This window comes from Agelaius tricolor, unplaced genomic scaffold, assembly GCF_023055355.1.
Source record: "Agelaius tricolor isolate 1412-34295 unplaced genomic scaffold, bAgeTri1.0.p SCAF_5, whole genome shotgun sequence".
NCBI classification, from domain to species: Eukaryota; Metazoa; Chordata; class Aves; order Passeriformes; family Icteridae; genus Agelaius; species Agelaius tricolor.
In genome coordinates, this window is record NW_027269265.1 from 12,147,367 (window position 1) to 12,167,319 (window position 19,953).

The window sequence follows — 19,953 nt, forward strand, 5'->3', positions numbered from 1 at the left end:
GCCCCAGCAGTGCTGAAGGGAGCAATCATCTCCCTCAGCTTGCTGGCAGCACTCCTAATGCAGCCCAGGGTAACCTTTGGGCCTCTCTGCGGCAAGGAAACACACTGGTGGCTTGTGCTCAACTTGGTTTCCACCAGAACCTCCCAAAGCTTTTCTGTAAAGCTGCAGGATATGCTGGATGGCCCCAAGCATGCATTGGTGCAAGGGGTTGTTTTTCCCAGGTGCAGGATTTTGCACCTCTCTTTGTTGATATCATGAAGTCCAGTCAGGCCATTTCTCCAGCCTGTGAGGTCCCTGGGCACTGCTGTACCCACCACTCCTCCCTGTTTGTCATCTTCAGCTGCTCAGTTTTGTCCTTCATAAGATGATTTCAATGAGGTTATAAAATATCACCATAAAACATACACAGTTGGTTTTGAAAGCTTATCCCCACCTGTGTAGTCAGCCCTTGTTTGCTGACTACAATCCACAGGACAGTCAACCCTCTGCTTTTCTTAGCAGATACCTCAAAGCATGAGCAGTGAAAAGACTTCTGGTCTAGGAGAAATGTACTGAGTTAGCAGTGTTACACTGGTCCACAGAGGTGGGGAATTTCTCCTGTCAGAGTGTTATGTTCCTCCTGGACAAGTAGAGTAATAGAGAAAATAGGGAACAAATTTCTGCCTGTATTCCTCATCCAAAACCACCATAGTAAACCTCTATCAAGGCATTCAGGATGGGATACCTGAGTATCACTCTGGTAGTATTTGTAACAGAAAAAGTCTCTCCCTCTCTTTCTGTCTGTCATTTGGGCATTACTTATTAAGAAGTATTCCCAAAGGAATACTGCTGCCCACTAATGCCTTGATGGTCAGCACTACCATTACATTATTGTCAGTGTAGCATTGAAATTGCATCCACAGAAATGTTCCTTACAGGAGCATCAAGATTTACTTTGCCATGTTTGAAAAGTCTGACATTTCCACAGACCAGCACTTCCCATTTGCAAATCTGAGGCTGCTTTCCAAAGGACTTTACACACCAGAGCTCCCTCAGGACAGCAGAGACCACAGCAAGCAGCCAAGCCTTGACTAATGGGCTGACACTGCTTTATGGTAGGACACACTCCAGCTGCTGGAGAGCAATGAAGGGAGGCTGAAAGATTACCAGACAGAGGGAGAATTTTTAGCCTGCCCATTTCTGCTGAAGGACTAGAGTAGTAACCTTTATGGATCCACTAATATGCAAGATAAACAAATCTTTTCATCCAGCTTTTGTTACTTTTAAAATTAATAAATAATTCTATTAATTATTTCATGCTGAATCAACCTAGCAAAATTCTCTTCACCCCACTTATATCACAGATTTTAGATGTAGGGACTAGATGGCACCAAACACTTCTGAAAGCATCAACTTATATTTTTATGGATCTCTATATATATGAGAGATGTTTTCACTGTGATAGATGCAAATTATAAAAAAGGCCCTAAGGTTCCAGACAGAGATTATATATTTTATGATATAATTTGGTTCCCTTGTGAAGAACAGGTATTCAATTCCTTCCTCAGATCTGCTAAGGATGCACTGAGGGTCATGCTAAATCCAGGATAGGGGCAAGGTGCCCTCGGCCTAGGTGCTGTGACTGCTGGATTCACCCAGCAGAACAAATTTGGTGTGACTCAGATGTGGGCACATGACTGTAGCTCTCTTGTGTTAGTCAGACACTACAGAGCTGTGTTCTCGTGTGCTGGCTCTGTGTCAGGGGATAAGGGGGGCAGAAGATGCACAGAGCTGACTCAACAAAGATTTCTGAGCAAGGATCCAGCAGCCACTGCAGTCTGCAGCTCTGGCATTTTGGAGTGGACTTGGGGAAACCTCAGCCCAGCTGCAAGCTATTGGCAAATCAATAACACCACTGATTTGATTCACTACTGACTTTTGAGAGATTGGGTGTTAGCACCTGCAGAGCAGAAAGCAGTGCCAAAAGGAGGGAGGAGGGGTCACAAGCCTTATGGCAGAGTAGGAGGACCAAGCCTCTATAAGCTACCAGAAATAGAGGGATCTGCCAAAAGTGGTTACAAGTAAAATAAGCATTTATATTTGTAACTCATGATCATGGCATTGATATTATGATTCCCATCCTCTTTTCATGCCTCTCTGACAATCTGATGCTGAAAATGATTGCTTGACTGCAAGTGGAGAGCTCAAAGTTGCAGCCCCCAGCGACCAGCAATCCTTCTAATGCAGTGATCCAACACTACCATCCTGTCTCCTCCAGCTGCACTGTTGTCCCATGGGTGGTGTCAGGATTAAGCTTTTGTCCTCTTGTTGCCACCACTGAGCCACAATAATGTCTGGCTGAAGCCCTGAACTTCCAAAGATGGACACACAGTGTGTGGCCAACATGCCAAAGGATTTCAGTGTCCTGCCCACCTTCAGGCTACCTCATTTTGCCACATTGAAACAGACTCCTTGCTCTTGTCAATGACACTGATTTCAAGAGAAAGATGTGAACCAATAATGATGGAGAAGATTGGGACTGGCCTTTCCTTCTTACTCCCTCTTCTCCACAGCACTGCTGGGGTGTTTGTTACTTTGGTGTCCACCTGCTGACCTGTACAGCATAAATCTGAACTCAGGCGAGTTTTACAGTTCAATAAATATAGAATACCTTTAAAAGTCCCACTTGACCAGATAAAAAGTCTGGGAAATGTCATCCAAATGTTATCATAAGTGAAATAAAATGAAATCATAATTCACCCAGATTCAGCATTACTCAAATGCAGTGGAAAGTAGTGCTTTCAATGCCTGAATCTGCTGCCTTATTAGTTTCTCTCCTGAAAACTATAAATCCTTGATCAGATATTCTCTCCTGAACTGCAAAATAGAATGAGTAAAGTTCAATTTGGCTAGGCAAGAGCAGCAGTTACTGAGATCTGAGAGATTTAGAGCAACAGAGTTCTACAAATCAGCTGTCCTGGTATGACAAGTACTTTTCATACAAGGACTGATAAAATCTCCCATACAAGTGGTTATTTGGAAGATTATGTCTGTACTCAGTGGACCTGGATCCTTCAAAAGCATGAAATTACTTTGAAAATTGGGGGGACATATTTTTTGTGGGTACTTAGGTAGTCACTTGTCTACCTCATTACACAGCTAAATACCTCTGAAAATGTAATCTTCAGTCACAGTCTCAAAGGAGACAGATTTTTAGAGGTGCACAGATGGCCAGGAGGTTTACAAAGTGCCTGGTTGTTTAGTTCACTATAAAATCAACGAGAGTTAAGGGTCTCATATAAAACCACATTGCTCTGCCTGATTAAAAACATAGCCCTGTGTCTGGTTAAAATCACTAAGGTTGGAGCCTTGCAAGCTCTCAAAGCTGCATTTTGGCCTTCCATGAGGAAGTCCCCAGGCAGGAGTGCCTGATCAATGGGAACAAGGAGGGGAGAGGTGTCAAGCCTGAGCCAGCCTCCAGGCCTGGACTGTCAGGACAGAGGGCTGGCATCAGCAGGAACAGACAGTCCACAGAAAACTGACACTAAAACAGGGCAGCCCAGACCTTCACAAAGCCACTTCAATCATATCTGCACGGTTTAAAGCAAGCTGTGGGTTTGCTTTGACCATTTGAGAAGGTGTTTTTCTTTAAATAGCAGCTTAGGATGAGAGCTGCCACTTCCAATTTAATCACCCTCCTTTAATACAGGCTGGTGCTTTGCAGCTGGATAATTAACCTTGATATTCATTCGGACTTCAAAACAGCCAATTCCCATTGCTGTCAATTAGCTGACAATGTCAAGTGTGTCTTGATAGAAGATTTTTGTGTGACCCTGGCAATATAGCATTTGGGAAATTTCAGTCCTTCACAACTGAAAATGGGAAGTGACATCCACAGAATCACAGAATGGTTGAGCTTGGAAGGGACCACTTCTCTTTTAGTGAAGTGGATCCACTAGATCCACTTGGGATCTAGTCCAACCTACCTGCTCAAATAGAGTACTCTGGAGCACTTTACTTAGAATGGTGTCCAGGGTGATTTTTAATATCTCCTCAGCCTCTATGGGCACCCTGCTCCATTGCTCAGCCACCCTCACAGTACAGAATTCCTTCCTCCTCATACTCAGGTGAACTTCCCATGTCCCAATTTCCACCTGTTGCCTCTTGTCCTATTGCTCAGCACCACTGAGAGTGTGAATTTGTCACTGGATTGAGTTCACTAAACAAAACAGACATGTATTAGGGTTTTCCCTACTTCCTGCTCTTATGAAAATGTACCTTTCTAAAACACCCTCAAGATATTTTTGAAACCTTCTTGTTGTAGCTCTGAGTGCACAGAGGATGCCTTGATCTCAGAGCACCCAGAAGCTGCCATACCTTTTAACACCAATGTAAGGCTGGAGGCAGGGTTATGAATGACTGTACACAATGATTTTTGATACAGGAAGCGGTAAATAAGCACTGAGTATCAAAATGAAACAAAAGGTGGGAAGGGCCACTGGCATTTCATTCTTTCCACTGATCTCTTTGCATTTATAATAAAGAGTTATATCCTACTAGTAACAAGATTAAATTAGTGGGCAGAAAGAAATTTGAATCAGACTATTTTCCTGATATGCCACAGTGGACTGTGTTCTGCTAATGAGTGCTAACCCTGCAATCAGGTAAACATTCACCTTGAGAAATGAACAACCTTAATCAGGGCTTTTAAATCAGCCAGAACAGTCAACAGCTAAAATGAACTTGGCTCAAACACAACTGCTTTTCTGTTTAAATATTGTTCTTCCTTCCTTATACGGATGGGAAATAATAGCATAAGTGAAACATTCTTGCAGTAAAAGAGCAGCTCCAGTCCCTTCCATGTTAGAGACCCTGTCCTGTGACTAAGAAGGGATGTATTAATCATTGGTGCTCAATGGAATGCTTTTGCACAGGCTAACTGGAGCCTTCTGTGAAGGTTCCTAAATGAGTCAGTCTGAACTCCATAGTTCTAAAGAACTTTACCTCATCTCCTAAGCAAAATAATGGAGAAAATAAATAAGGGGGGGGGCAGGAAGAAAGAAAAAAGAAATGTTGGTCTGTTGTGCTTTCCTCTGGATTTGAGAATGACATCAACCAGTGGACCTTTATCTGAAATATTCTGACAGTAGAAAAAACACTGACTACTCCATTTTCTATGCAGGGTCAACATTACGAAGAGGAAAAACGGGCTTTGAGCCATGAAATAATTGCACTCAATAATCACTTAATAGAAGCCAAGGTGACAATAGATAAGTTGTCAGAAGACAATGTAAGTATTTAATTATTCATTTTGAGATTATATTCAGAAACAAATTGGGTCTTTCTCTTCCCATTATGGAAATTATAGACTAGTATTTTATATTTGTGTAAAATGTAACCTGTCACCTCAACAGTTAAAATTCATGTTTGTTTGTTTGTTCCCATCATTTTGTAAATCCAGCTCTTATGCTATGAGGTTGTGGTGAGACTTTTCATTGGTATTTTTTTTCCTTATGTCTAGCCTGAAACTGATGAAAAAATATTCTAAGAGATGGCAATATTCCCACATTGATTTTGCCATCAGTACAGCAAATTGGTGCAAGCACATGGTCAGAGCTGTTGCAGGGACACGTGTGGAGTGGGGCCTCATGAGAAGGATTTTAGGCACAGAGTAGAGCCCTACATTTCCTGCAACTCTTTGATCTTTTGGTCTTTGCTCACCAAAAAGCCCAGCACAAGCTGGCTGTGCTTGCAGCAGGAAGGACTGGCCCAGCCTGGTCACTCAGACCCCTCCTGCAGGGAGCAGGAGCCAGGCTCTCCCCAGCAGCTGTTCATGTGTAAAAATGGGGCTGTCTCTGTGTGGGACAAAACAGAGAGCATCTCTGGCAATTGTCACCCTCCATCTCATTAAACACTACTGAAAAATGGCATGAGTAGCACAGCTGGCAACAAGCTCATTAAATCCTTCCTGAGACAAACCTACAAAGACAGCAAAGAGAGGAATATTGCAGGCATTTAGTTGATTATTGTGCCATTCCTTCCACATTTAATAAAAAATTCATCTGCAGAAGACATGTTTCTGTTAGCACTTATTTTCCAGCATCTTACATTCAATCTTCCCGTATTTCACATGAACTCTTAATCATAGCTGGGAGCATTTAATCTCATTAAAATGCCTGTTGATGTGAACTCTGCCTGTGCAATTAACAGCTTTCCAACTGAAGTAAAAAGTTCCCAATTTGACCCCTAACTTTCACAGAAGTTGAGTTGAAAGAGTTACTTTATAACTCTAACAGCTATAAGTAATGGAGCGTGGTAAAAGTAATGGGCTACATCCAGACTTTGGAAGCACAGGAACAACTCCAAATTAATTCACTTGAAATCAGTTGGAGTTTTTTTTTATTTAAAATAGAGGTGGAAGAAAGTTGCAGAAATCTCCCTTCAAGTATGCATGCATTTATACTTCTTCATGGAGTCAGGTTTCAAGGCCCATTTGAGGTGTTTTCAGTACTCATAGTTTTACTCTGAGCACTAGAATATGGTCCAGAGGCCTCAAATAACAATACCACTTCTTCAGACCTGGGGTTGGCCCATGGACAAAGTTCTGCCCTAGCAGGCCTTGAGAAAATGGCATGAAATTAAGTCAGGGGAGGTTTAGGTTGGATGTCAGGAAAAGGTTCTTCCCCCAGAGGGTGGCTGGGCTCTGGAACAGCTCCCCAGGGCTGTGCTCACAGCCCCGAGCCTGACAGAGCTCAAGAAGGGCTTGTACAAAGCTCTCAGGCACAGGTGTGACTCTTGGGGATGTGCAGGGCCAGGAGTTGGACTTGATGATCCTTGTGGGTCCCTTCCAGCTCAGGATAATCTATGATTATGTCTAATATCACTAATAAGAGTAAAGGTTATATTCCAAATTTTAAAATAAAGGACTACAAAACAAACCACTAGTATTATACCTAATAAGTACAGAAGTGATAAACTGAAGAATTCTGCATGGGGAGAATGTTTTTGTCTCAGCAATATTTCTTTCTTCAATTATATTTTCCCTCTCTCTTCTGACAGAAATGCAAAATGATGCTTTTGATACAAAAACATATTTTAAACTGTGGGAAACACTTCTGGCATTAATTGCCAGTTATTGTTCCAGTTGCCACAGATATGGCTGGTTTCCATTCAGGCAAACATTGAAGGAGAGAAGGTCACCCCAGTCACATGGCTTGGCCCAGCAGGTTGAGAACAAAGTACACGTGGCACATGTAGCTCACATGTAATTTCTTCTGTAGTAATTTTTAAAGCTGCTAAAAATAAAGTGTCAGAAATGCTTTTCGTGCTCTCCATGACAACCACTGAGCAGAAAGAGAGGCACAGAGCTTTTGAAGAAAGGATTAGGTTCTGGAGAGAGATAATTTTTGTGTGCCTGGGAATGCCACATGGGACTTGGGGTACCTGCCTGTGCTGTACATTGTGCAGCAATATATATTGGGTTTAATGTATATGCAACATATCCAAGTCACATGCACATGGAACAGATTTTACTTCTAAATTGAATTCTTGGGTTCTTTTTCAAGAATGAAAATAGTGTGTCCTTATATAAAATTTAAGATCCACATAAATGAATACAGTACATTTGAAGCAAAAAGGGCATTTATAAAATCTCACAAAGACAGATTAAAAAAATCACCAAAAAAAAATGTGTCTAAAGGTTCTAGAATGTGAAAAAATATGGACTAATGTTCACAGGACATCTTGTTGCTTTTCTTATTACAGAATACCTTAAAATTGTCCTTTAAAACAGAGGAACTTTCTTTTTCACAGAAAATTTCTTTTTGAGTTTTTAAGAGAATTAATGTAGCCATAAAGATTGGCGTGCAATAAAATTATGACATTGACATCAGAGAAAATCCAAACTATATCAGTATTCCACACCTTTTGTCTACAAACACATGCTAATTTTTACAGATTAACACAGCCCAGTGCCCATAGCACTTTCATGCTTTGTATATCTCATCTCTACCCACCTATAAAGGCAGCAACTAGATAAAGAAAAGATAAAACAAAATACAGCTCCCACCTTCAGGGAGCCAGAGATACTGGTTGAAGGATACAGTTCCACAGTCATGTGTGCTAAATCAAATTTAAGTGAAGGGCAAATCTGTGTGCTGAATTTTCCCATTAAATAGGCTGTGGGAGCCATTCAATACCAAGATAGTGTAAGAAGCTTGCTTAAATTCCCTCCTTCCTTGTGTGGAATTCTCACGGTGATTTCTCGCCCAGTTGAAAATATTCTATTCTGCAGCATCAAATATTTGCAGTGAGATTTAATATGTTTCTATAGCTGCATTCTGCAAGATATTAAAGGAGCCAGGAACCATCCAGAAATATCAAAAGGAGAAAGAGTCTCCCTTTTAAAAAAAATCAACACAATGTATATTTCTGTAATTAATTTCTCCCACAGTCTCATAAGATTATTTTAGCACTTCCCAAAGTAGTATTTTAGTGCTCAACCGGATAATACCCAGTAAAAATTTTCTTTTTTTGTTTAAAAGATCATGGTTTTTTAGCCTTCATGGTACCATGCATGTTAACAGTATAAAATTCAGTTCTTAATGGTAAATATCCATCTTCTGAAATGCAGATTACTGTTCTGTTGTAACAGGTCTCAAAAGTTTATTCTTAGTAATTTTAGCAGCCCTCACAGAGAGAAGGTGGAAATATCTCTAGGTTGTGCAAGAAACAACAAAGCATCTTATTGTGTTTAGAAATCAAGACATGCTCCAAATCTCCCCAAAGTGAATTTTGAAAAGATTGATCAGGCATGGGAGAAAGGCTGAAAGCCACAAGCACTTTGCAAGCTTTAAAGAAGAGGTTATTTCTTGTTTTTTCCAGGAGCTCTACAGGAAGGACTGCAATTTAGCTGCTCAGCTTCTCCAGTGCAGCAAGAACTATGACAGGGCACATAAACTTTCAGAGGTAATGTGACCAAACTTGTTCTATACCACAAATATTGTATGGAAAACAGGTTATTTTGCATCCCTCAATTCCAGAATTTGTTTGCCCTTAAGGCTTTTATTCCTCCCCACACCCTCCTTTAAGGCCCAGGAGGTCTCGTGCACCTGCTGGTGTTTGTGCAGTCGAGGGAGGTGCTGACAAAATCACAGCACCAATGTGATCTTGTTCCACCCATGATGAAACTTGAAGGAACTCTCTTTCCCCAAACCTCTCCTACCCAATAAATGGGCCTGCACTGATTGCCTGTAAAGCAAAGGTTTTGTAAAACACTCAAGTGCTGTGAACTCCAGAATGCAAAAGGCCATGCAGGAGCAGTGGGGTGAGAGCAGGGAAATGACAGGCCACAGGCGTCAGAGATTCTGATATAATCAATTTTCCTCCTGAAGCTATTTTCCAGTCCAGCTAGTTTCCAAACCCCAACTTTAAAATGGAGTGCCAGAACAAATATCTTTTTCTAAAGAAACCAGAGCACGGAATGATTGATTTCCAAGGTGTAAACTTTAATTAATAATCCTCGCTTCCAAGGAAACGAGGCTTGAGGAATAGGCTCCATAAAGGGGAGGCAAATATTATCTTAGTAAAGAAGACAGTTCTTTAGGGATCCAGGCCCTGCACAAAGCAATAGCACCTTCCTCATACATATTGCTTCAGTGAAGGTTACAGGGAATAGCCTTTCCTTCTTCAGTCCCACCAGGTCAGCATCTCCCCAAACGGCCTCTCTTGTGCAATCCTGCAATGGAATATTGCAAAATTAAATTTGGAATGTAAAAACCATCTCTAAGTCAGTAGATGGCTTCAGAGCACTGAACAACCCTGGCAAATAAGGATGGAGCAAGATTCTTCTGTCTACCAGACAAAGATTTTATGCAACAGAGACAGAGCTTCCAAATTAACCATTATCTTGGCCCTGTTATTTTTTCCTTCCCTTAGCAAATTGTATCAAGGAATTATCATTACATTACTCACACTTGAAAGCACCCTACCTGTTCAAATTAGGACCTTAAAAGCATTTAATTGTTTATTTGCAGAGAACTATCACAAATGTGAGATCTCCCCCCAGTTTCCCAGACTGTCATATACTCAGTTATATAGGCAGTCTCCACTCATTAGTCCAGGCATTTATTAGTTTAGCATGTGTGAATGTGCTGTCACAGCCAATAAATTCTTTAAAAATGCAAATATTGCCTGATAAATTATTGTATGTTATCCAGAAACCTAACCTGTAGTAAAACATAGTAATGTGATAGCAGTATCATTTTAGTAATTCCAGTTTCCAGTGCAGTGCCCACAAAATAACGTTCTTTTTAACACATTTCATAATCTTAATAAAATGTATAAAATAGATCAAATAGTGGTGCTACAGGATACTAAAATAAGAGCTTCCCCATACAGCATTTTCACATTAAATTAACTGTATTTTTTTTTCCTCATTTCTATAGCTTTTTACACCAGGCCTATTTTACAACCTGTTTATTCAATCTTTGTTGCATCTGTACTTACTATGACTAATGTTGCTGCCTGCCAGCAGACTGGCAATATCATTTATTTCCAATGGAGGACATATGAGCTAATTAGCAACATAATGATTAATCTAAAATATCCTGGAAGATCTGTTGGTTGAAAAAACACTCGTCCTACTACAAATAACAGGAATGTCATTTCACTACATGCCATATTTTGAACATAGTGAGGTTTGGGAATTAAAATAGCTTTAAAAACTTTCCAATGAAATTAAAAAAGGATCTCCATATTTTACAAAATGTGAGACCATGGCAAGGAGCAGGTACCTTCAATTTCGTGTGTCAAAAATAGAGAGGAGAGGAACAACTGCAGGTATTTGTAGTGTTCTCTCCTCTAGAGGAACAAATTTAAGGAGGAGGTGAGATTGCTAAGGTCATAAGGTTAACCATTGATTAGTTTGTGAAGAGGAACTTGATTTCTAGTTATAAAAACAAAGTTCTGAGGAAATCACAGTTTAGCCCAGCACTGAAGGGATTAATTCCCAAGTGGCATAAATCAACAGGAATATCAAAGGAGCTAACAAAATCACAAACTCAAAACTTATTCCAAACATGAATCCAAATATTCTGATTTCCAGCAAGAAATAGGGAGAGAACCTCTCTCATATTGCTTTCTGATCATTGTTAGAGATCTCAAGTGAGCAAGGCAGATAAAATTTGACAGGAAAGTGTGCTTGGTGATACCTGAGTAGGCTTCACCAAGGAATATCATCTCTCTCTCTCTCTCTCTTCTGGTCCACATGACAGAATGGCAGGTGGAACCATCATCCACAGCCCTGGTCCTGACTTTCTGAAAAAAAACCCTATATGATTTCTGATACACAACAGACTTATTGATTAATTCTGCCACAGGAATCACAATGTGAATTCAGGTCTTAGTGCTTTTGTCTGTCAGTGTGTTGAGGCTTATGTGGATGGTTGATCTGACAAGCAGTGTCCAGCAGAAGGGGCAAGGAAGGCAGCTTGATCTGCTACTTCCCAGCACAGGAATAATCCTGTCACAGCAGCCAGCACCTCCTCTCTAGGTGTCAGTCAGCTTCTCTGCATCTTCAAACAGCATTGTTTATCAAAGGTGATGCTGGAGGGCAGGAGCCAATTTGGCATGGGGTTGTAGACAAGATGAGCTTGAGGAAAGACAAAAGAAGAACAGAATAGATATGATCTCTTCCTCCTTCCTCACTCCCACAGAGACCTCTGCACACCCACACTCCAACTGCAAATCGCACCCAAGCACACAGTCTGGAAAGTGTTGCTGTAGGCTGTAATTCCCTTCCTGCCTTTTTAAGATTGTTGTTTACTACATACTTTATTTACATCAGTAAAATAGACCTGGAAGTGCTGGGTTAATGGCTGGACTTGAGGAGTGTAGAGGCCTCTACTGACCTGAGCAATTCTATGATCATTCCTATCCAACCTGAAATAATTTGGAAGGGAACATTTCAGTTTCACAGTGTAATCCATGAGCAAAAGCAGATGAAGATGTACAAATGTTAAGTAAACAAACAAAATTCATTTGATTACATTTATTCCAAGAAATGCACCAAGATTGTGGCCATGATAAAGAACTAGGTATGGTGAGCTATGTAATGTCATAAACAGCACTCATCTGACACCTCTATTGACGTGTACCCTTTTCTCCTCTCTCCTTGCCATCTCTTTATGTTGCAGTTGCCAACTGACTTTCAGGAAAGAGTCAGCATCCACCTGGAAAAACACGGCTGCAGCCTTTCTGTCCCCTTGTGCCACACTTCTTACGCCGATACCATTCCCACCTGCGTCATTGCCAAAGTGCTGGAGAAACCAGACCCACACAGCTTGTCCTCACACCTGTCAAGCCCATCCACGAGGGATCTCAATTTTCAGGACTCTGCTGGAAAGGTGGGACAAAGACCCCAGTACAAGTCTGACATCTACTGCAGTGACACGGCCCTTTACTGCCCTGAGGAGAGGAGGAGGGAGAGGCGGCAGAGTGTGGACACGCAGGTGAAGGACGTGGGGTTCCTGCGCTCCCAAAACTCCACGGACAGCACTGTGGAAGAGGACGGTTTCCATTCCAGCTTCTCCCACGAAGCCTTCCCAGAGTACATCACCTCTCTGCCAACCTCCAGCTCCTACTCCAGCTTCAGCGTCACGTCTGAGGAGAAGGAGAACGCCCAAGCCAACACCCTGACAGCCTCGCAGCAGGCGATCTACATGAGCAACCGCGAGGAGCTGTTTGAGAGGAAGTCGCCCGCGGGGTACGAGCACCAGGGGAGCCCCAGGTTCGCCAAGCCCAAACCCCCGCAGCACATGGAGCTCGCTGACGACAACGAGAACTCGCCCACTTTTACCAGGACTCTGCCCCCATATGCAAACGAACCTTTTCATTTCTCAGCCATAACACCACAGCAGGCTCTGGCAAACCAGAAAATGAGGAATGAGTGCAGGAGCACCCACCTTTCAGAGGAAGACTTGCCAGGGCGGTGGAGGCAGCTGAGTGTGGAGGACATTGGAGCGTACTCCTACAGGAACACTGGCAGGCTGTCGCCCTGCAGTTTCTCAGAGCAGTACTACAGCAGCCCCATCAAGAAGGGGGACAGTCGAACAAGCCCCATCTATGCTAGTTACAAAGCAGACAGCTGCTCAGAGGGAGATGACATCTGCCAAAGCAGACTTGTGGATTCTTGCTTCCTGAGAACAGACAGTGGCCTGAACATTGACATCAGCACAAGCTGTAAGCAGGACAAATTGCCCACTTACAAAACAAAAGAATCGAGAGACCAAAAAAACGAAAGGATCACTGTCCAGTTATGCAGTAGCAAAAACATCGAAAATAGCCCGGTATTGAAAAGAGAATATGTGGATGTGAGCCCCAACAGCTCAGCAGAGTCTCTCAATCAGAGTTCAGTGGAGGCTCCAGAAATGCACCAGTCTTCCATGGATCAAGGAAGCCATCCGGGGGTTCACAGCAAACAGCCGCAGTTCCAGCGGACGGGGAGCACTGGCCTGAGTCGGAAGGACAGCCTTACAAAAGCACAGTTATACGGAACCCTTCTGAACTAGGCACCTCCCCACATGGCAATAAGACAGCAAACAAAGGCAAGGAAAGAGCATTTGATGCTCCTAGTGAACAATAAGGTTCTAAGAAACAGGATTATTATGAAATATATATTCATAACGGTACTATATGTTTAAAACAAAATCTCTTCAAAAACGTTATACAGCACTTTTCACTTGACATCCTTTCCACATGGGAGACTGTCCCCTCCCCTCTTTTATAAACCTGAAATATTTTTATAAACAAAAATGTATTTATTAGACTATCCTAAGCTATTTGAACAGAATTCTTTTCCCTTCAAGCAGGTTTCTTATTTATTTTTGTGCATGAGGCCATCTGTGCCTAAATTCTTGGAGGAAAAGGGTAAAATCATGATGACAGTGACAAAAAAAATAAACCCACCTGATAAAATACCATAAAATGTCATGTGAAATCAAAAAAAACCAAGAATGGTGAATTTCAAGAAGTATATTTTTTAACAAGAATGGAATTGTATCTTAAGTTATTTCATACAAATGTATTTATGAGTGACTAATGTATGCACAAAGTGATACTAATATTTTGTTCTTTTAATCCACTGTGTTTCTGCTTTCCTATTTTTCCTTGTATACTACCTCAAAAGTAATTGAGGGTTTCTTTGTCACATTTTCTGTAGGCTTGCATTTATATTGTCTAAAATGCATGCAGTGTCATAATTAATACTGTATTTTGCATAACTTAATAAAAGACACCAGTGGATATATTTTGGGGTTGTTTTTCCCTTCATTCAATAGAACATGGAATTGCTCTGAGGGGCATCAGTCGAGCAAAAATTAATGGCTAAAGCTCCTGAACTAGATTGCTTTCTAAAGGAGTCTCTCTTTCTCTGTAAGCTCCAGAGTTTAACTGGTTCACAGCCCATGGCATCTGGGTGTGGGAGGATGACTTCTCATCAGTCTGTTGAAAGTAAGCAAGGAAAAAAAAAATGTTTATCCACAGTCTTGAGTTCACTAGACAGAGTTCTGCATACTGAATGAGAACAGAAAATTACTCAAAAACCAGTGATGTAAGCTCCTCCTCTATTACTCACATACTTGAGACAATCTTTTATGCCTTTAGGACTTTTAGGCCTTTCTTCTTATGCAGCTTGGTATTTCTAAGAGTGATTTTTCTGAAGCTTAAGGAAAGTCTGGAAAATCTGTAGCCTTTGCTCCTGAGTCCAAGAAGCTGTATTTTTACCTGTACTTCTGGCACTTCCTCCAGCAATTTTTCTGTTTCTCACCATTTCACCATTATGGAGCATACAACTGGGACAGGAGGAAAAGGGAGAGAGCAAAATGAGAGGAGGAGAAAAACAAAAAGGAGAGAAAGGGAAATCCTGAGGATTTTCTTCCCAGCTCCAGTATTCCTGCTTGGTGAGAGGTAGAATACAACAATAAATATTTCATAATTATTTTAAGTCACGTTCACATATCCTATACTTAAAATACTGACTCTTGACAGCTCAATGTATGGGGAAAGACCTTGCTTAGTGCAGTATGTGGTGGTAATCAGTGGGATCACTGAAAAAATATAAACTAGTTCCTTGTAAAGCTAAAATAATGATCTACTCAATAGGTATTAAGAAAATATACTTTTTCTGCTGATTCTCTGAAAGCAGTTACCTGGCAACTGACCACAAACCAGGAGTACAGAACTGTTCATTTCCCTCATAAGTATCTTCCATCATGGGGCCACACATTCAGTGCACTTGGCATGAATAACTCCCATTGCTCTCTATTTCCACCATGTACAATATAAAATTTGTCCATTGTTGATGTGTGCAAGTACTTGCTGTGCTCTTTGAAAGACCAGGCATCAAGTCCCTGCAGTTCCTCCAGGGTCTGTGGAGAATAATGGTCACAAATAATATCTCACAGGTAAGGCACGAGATAGCTCCAAAGTGGTGCTCATTTCAGTACAAAACTGTCACATGCCTTGTGATTTTATGCTCCCAAACTTGCTCACAGTGAGTGTGAGAGGTAGGGCAGGCTGCAAATAATTCCATGAAGTCGATAATAAACACATACAATGAGGTTTCCAAAGGCCAAGAGCTACTTATGGCAGGATGTGACCTGCAGTAAATTGACTTGGAGATCCGCAAGAGCTGTTATTTCCCCTTTGAAACACCAAGACAGAAAACAGATATGAAAAAAAACTCACTGTTGACTCATCCAGGTATATAAAATTTAGACAATCCCTAAGGAAAGACATTAATTTCTCTGGTCAATGAATATAAGGATTTGTATGGAAGAGGTGAAAATTAACTGTTATCTCACCTAAGAAAATATGTAAGCTATGAAACAGTAAATTGTGTCATTTATGAACTGAAACACAGTGTCAGACTAATCCTTTTATAATATTGTTCATTATTTGACCTAAAGTGCTACTTTGGCAATTATACAAAATTACATTTCTTCTAGATATTATATCTCTGATTATTTAATATCCTGTTCTATTATATTCTTTCATACTACTGCAGTTTCAAAGTCTGCTTCTATGCTTGACTTAACTCTTTTTCTCAGTTTATGTGCACTAATACATAAACTGAGAACATAGACTAAACCCAGCCTTTTCAGCCAATTAGTACAGGGTTTTTTGTGAAATAGCCCATGACCTTGTAACATTTTTCTGTAATGAATTCTGTTACAGAAAAATATATTAATGAATTTTAACTGAATCAATCAAAATAGCTATAAAAATTCTTCAGCTTTAATATGTTGATTTAAATTTCTCCTTAATTAGAAAAACTGATGGTAAGTTTGCTAATTTCCTATGAACATGAGAAAAAGTTCCAATAATTCACCAGCATTTTCTCAGATTTACAGATACACTATGGTTTAGTTTAATTTTTAAAAAATAACTTTGAAATTTTATAATAAAGGATTTCTTTCTGGGATTTTGGGGTTAATTTTGTCACAATAAGTTTATATTTATCGAGACAACCACAGGGAGAGATCTGAAGCATAAGGACAGAATGATGATAGGTGTTTTCACAATAGATTCAAATTTTCTTTGTGATAGTGTCTTAATTTTTTTCTTGCCTTCAGTTTTCACACCAGGAAGAACTAATCCAGAAATATCTTGATGAGTTTTGAAGTATGTCATTGGAGGTATTGAAAACATCCAACAGAGTTCTGCTGTGCTATCAGATAACTGGTTTGTACAGACTTACAGGCACTGAGATTTTAGGGGATTGATCCTTGTTAAAAAAGGAGCACTTAGGTTCTGTAGGACATTTCTGACAGAGAATAGCACCTAAAGATCCTTCTCAAAAGATCTGACTTCCTTTTTTCCATTCAAGTAGGCGTAGTTTGATAAGCTCTACTCTTATTTCATTCAATTACAAGTGTCTCCAGAAAGTAAAACAACAGATCTTCAGCCAAAGTGCCACAGACCCCTCCAGTCCAGTGGCTGAGAATTTGCCATGAAATACCTTTACCCAAGGATGCGGGAATGGAAAAATGTTCCATTTTCTCTTAAGCATTATAAGAATGCCAAGGTGGCTCCATGCTGCCACAAAACCTTGCTTTCCCAAATCAAATTTCATATGCAGGATTTGTAGGTAACTATGGCAGGAATTCTTATTTGATTAATTATTTCATTTGCCATGAGAAAGAACAGAAAGGGCGAGTAAAAGAAGTGGCAAGTCCCCAGCAGTGCAGTGAAGCAGAAGATGAAAAATGTCATTTTAATGATGAAAACCAAAAGCAGAATGAGTAAGACACACAATGCTGATCAAGGGGAAAACAGAGGGGGCTGAAAGACATCAGAGTCAAGCATATTGAATCACATATCAAAACAGAAAAGAATACAAAATGTTACTAGGGATATGGGTTATAATTCACCAGCAATAACAGCACAAAAGTATTATGAAGTCATGGAAAGAAAATGCTTTTTTGAGATGTTTTTTCACTCCCAATTAATCTTATAAAACTGTGCAAAATCTCAATTAGTATGAATAATGCAGGTCACCTTTGTTAAACTTTTTAGAAGTCTAAAAATAGCTAAAATTTTTAAGTTTAAATCATGGCAAGCCATAACACAGGTCATTTTCAACTCAACAGTTTCTAACTTCTTCACCCAAACTAGAAAATTAATCAAAATAATTCTTTTCCCTTCCAGCACTTTTAATTAAAAAGAATCCATAATCTATCACAGAACATGATTATGCAGCTCCTTAGATTAATTTCCCCTTGTTTAATTTTAAAGTACTGATTGACATCCTTTGAACTTTCATATTAAATTCTTACCCTCTGTTCATGTTTGCAACCTTGTAACCTTTACAGACTCTTGTTATATGTCTCCTTAAATTGTGTAGATGTGGCCATCTCAGATTTTTCTCTTGGAAGACATTCCTTTCAGGACACTAACTGCTTCTTATTCTCTTCAAGGAAACCTCCTCACCTTTCTGCTGCTGAACACCACAACATTTTACAATGAGCACTGAGCTGTTCCAAGCCCCTGTAACCAAAGTGCAGTTGAAGGAAAGGTGAGGGTTACACAGATTGGAGCAGCTTTTATTGACCCTCCCTGCTGATCTGCGTGCATCAAACCATGGCATGTTTTCTACATGGTCTTAGATCAACATTACCAGAAGTTTGTCATTGTTTTCCCAATCTTTCCTCCAAGTCTTTGAAAACAAACTTCATTGTTAGAAACAGCTCTGGCCATTCAGTTATTCTTTGGCAACCAGTTCATTCCAGCATCTCCCACATTGTTTTCTCTTTGGTATTTTCTTTTACTGTATTTTAGTAATTGAGAAGGTTTGTTTAGCTGCAGCTAAAAAGAGTAATTTGAATAATCATGCAATGAAAGGTTTTGCTCCTTCTGCACCCCACAAGGTCTCAGACACCAGCTTACTGCCCAAGGCACCAAGGTTTTGGCATGCTGCTCTTCCAAGCCCCTGAGCTCTCTCTTCCCCAGGCTCCTGCAGTCCCCGTGCTGCAGAGAAGGGCCCTCTGCTTTCTGCCAGATAGCAGCTCCTTAAGGATGTTGCCAGCCCCACATCCCACACCTGTGGGGAGTGGTAAAGCCCCTGCAGACAGTTCCAGAGTAGGGAGAACAACTCCATCTGCAAGGGCCAAAACAAGTTGCATAGATACAAGATGTAATTGTTGGGAAATATCCCTGATGAGAGTTAAGTGCCTCCTCATCAACACACCCATCATGATAGATATACATTAATACTCTGTGGTTATTCAGAAAAATTCTAATTTTTAAAGTTAGCTCTAATGAATGAATATTTAAATATATTCAACCATTTCAATTTTTGCTTTGCAATTTATGAGTCAGAGCAGACGTGCATGAGCTGCAGAGCCACAGCACAATTTACTACACTGACAGCTCTGTGATTTAGAAGAGAAACAACAGCAAATCCCAGAATAATTAAATTTGTAACGTCAATGTCAGCCAGCGTCCTTTCCCATTCCAGGTTTTCACATGTGACATTGAAAAATGGATCGCAAGGAATAAAAGCATCCTCAGCACATAAGGGTTATAAATTTCAGTAGGTTCCCACTCAAGATGTTTTGTTAGAGATTTTATTGTTACAGTAGAAATCCTCTTAATCTGGAGTTGTGTGGGGTGACATGAGGAGGGGGACCTACACTGAATGCCCAGACAGCACAAAACCTCTCACCTCAAGAAACCACTGTGCCACCAACCTGAGCAAGTGGGGACAACAGCAGCAGCAGCACTGCTAACTGATAAATCTTGAGTATTGACTCTGGTGGGATTATTTTTGGCAAGGAGGTAAATCCAGATTTATGCTCACTTGACTTAAATTTGTCAATTTACTTCAATGGACCTTCAGCATTTCACACTCTTTATCCTCCAAAAAATGAGGGAAGTGCTCTTATCCCCAAAGCCCTGGGAGTTACACTAAGATGACATGCCTAATCCCAGAGAGATAGTAAGGAGTTAGCTATTTTAGTTTTAGCAGATTTTAAGGCTCTTGGCCTTTTGCTCATGCTATAACTTGAGAAACAGTTAAGAAGAAAAGCTCTATTTCTCAAGCTCAGCCTTAGCACAGGAACTGAATCATTGTTTTCTGATTCATCCCCACTTACCTGAGCTTTCAGAGTCCATAATAGCCTGAAGGTGAGGAAGGAAAGAGCTGACACTAGAAGAAAGAAAATTCAAAATTTAATCTGTGCATCCAAACTATTAAAAGGCCAAATTACTTCGAAGACAGTCATGCTTGTCTACAATAAAACTGGGGGTTTTTTTTCATATTTTACCCAGAGAATATATACACTGCCAAAGAAAGTATGTAACTGAGCTGAGAACTTGCATCTTGCTGTTTGGAACCAACTTGGATTTTCCTGACAGGCTGGAAGGATACATAGGGGAATGGAGGCAGAGCAAGGATGATTGCTCTGTCAGCACTAA

General features: G+C 40.5%; 2 protein-coding genes across 15 annotated transcripts in view; one reads left to right on the plus strand and one right to left on the minus strand.

Annotated features, from left to right (window-relative positions):
• BEGAIN (brain enriched guanylate kinase associated) overlaps window positions 1-14,284 on the plus strand; it is a 158,666-nt gene extending 144,382 nt beyond the window's left edge. For all 14 annotated transcript variants that reach the window (XM_071426452.1, XM_071426454.1, XM_071426458.1 and 11 more), the window contains 3 exons: window positions 5,162-5,269; window positions 8,863-8,946; window positions 12,174-14,284. In XM_071426452.1, coding sequence (XP_071282553.1) covers window positions 5,162-5,269; window positions 8,863-8,946; window positions 12,174-13,547 — 1,566 coding nt within the window. In that variant the 3' untranslated portion in view covers window positions 13,548-14,284. The remainder of the gene's footprint in view (window positions 1-5,161; window positions 5,270-8,862; window positions 8,947-12,173) is intronic.
• Window positions 14,285-17,594: 3,310 nt separating this feature from the next.
• WDR25 (WD repeat domain 25) overlaps window positions 17,595-19,953 on the minus strand; it is a 74,852-nt gene continuing 72,493 nt past the window's right edge. Inside the window, exons 8-9 of the mRNA XM_071426470.1 lie at window positions 19,632-19,684; window positions 17,595-18,024 (exon numbers count right to left, since the gene is read on the minus strand). Coding sequence (XP_071282571.1) covers window positions 19,640-19,684 — 45 coding nt within the window. The 3' untranslated portion in view covers window positions 17,595-18,024; window positions 19,632-19,639. The remainder of the gene's footprint in view (window positions 18,025-19,631; window positions 19,685-19,953) is intronic.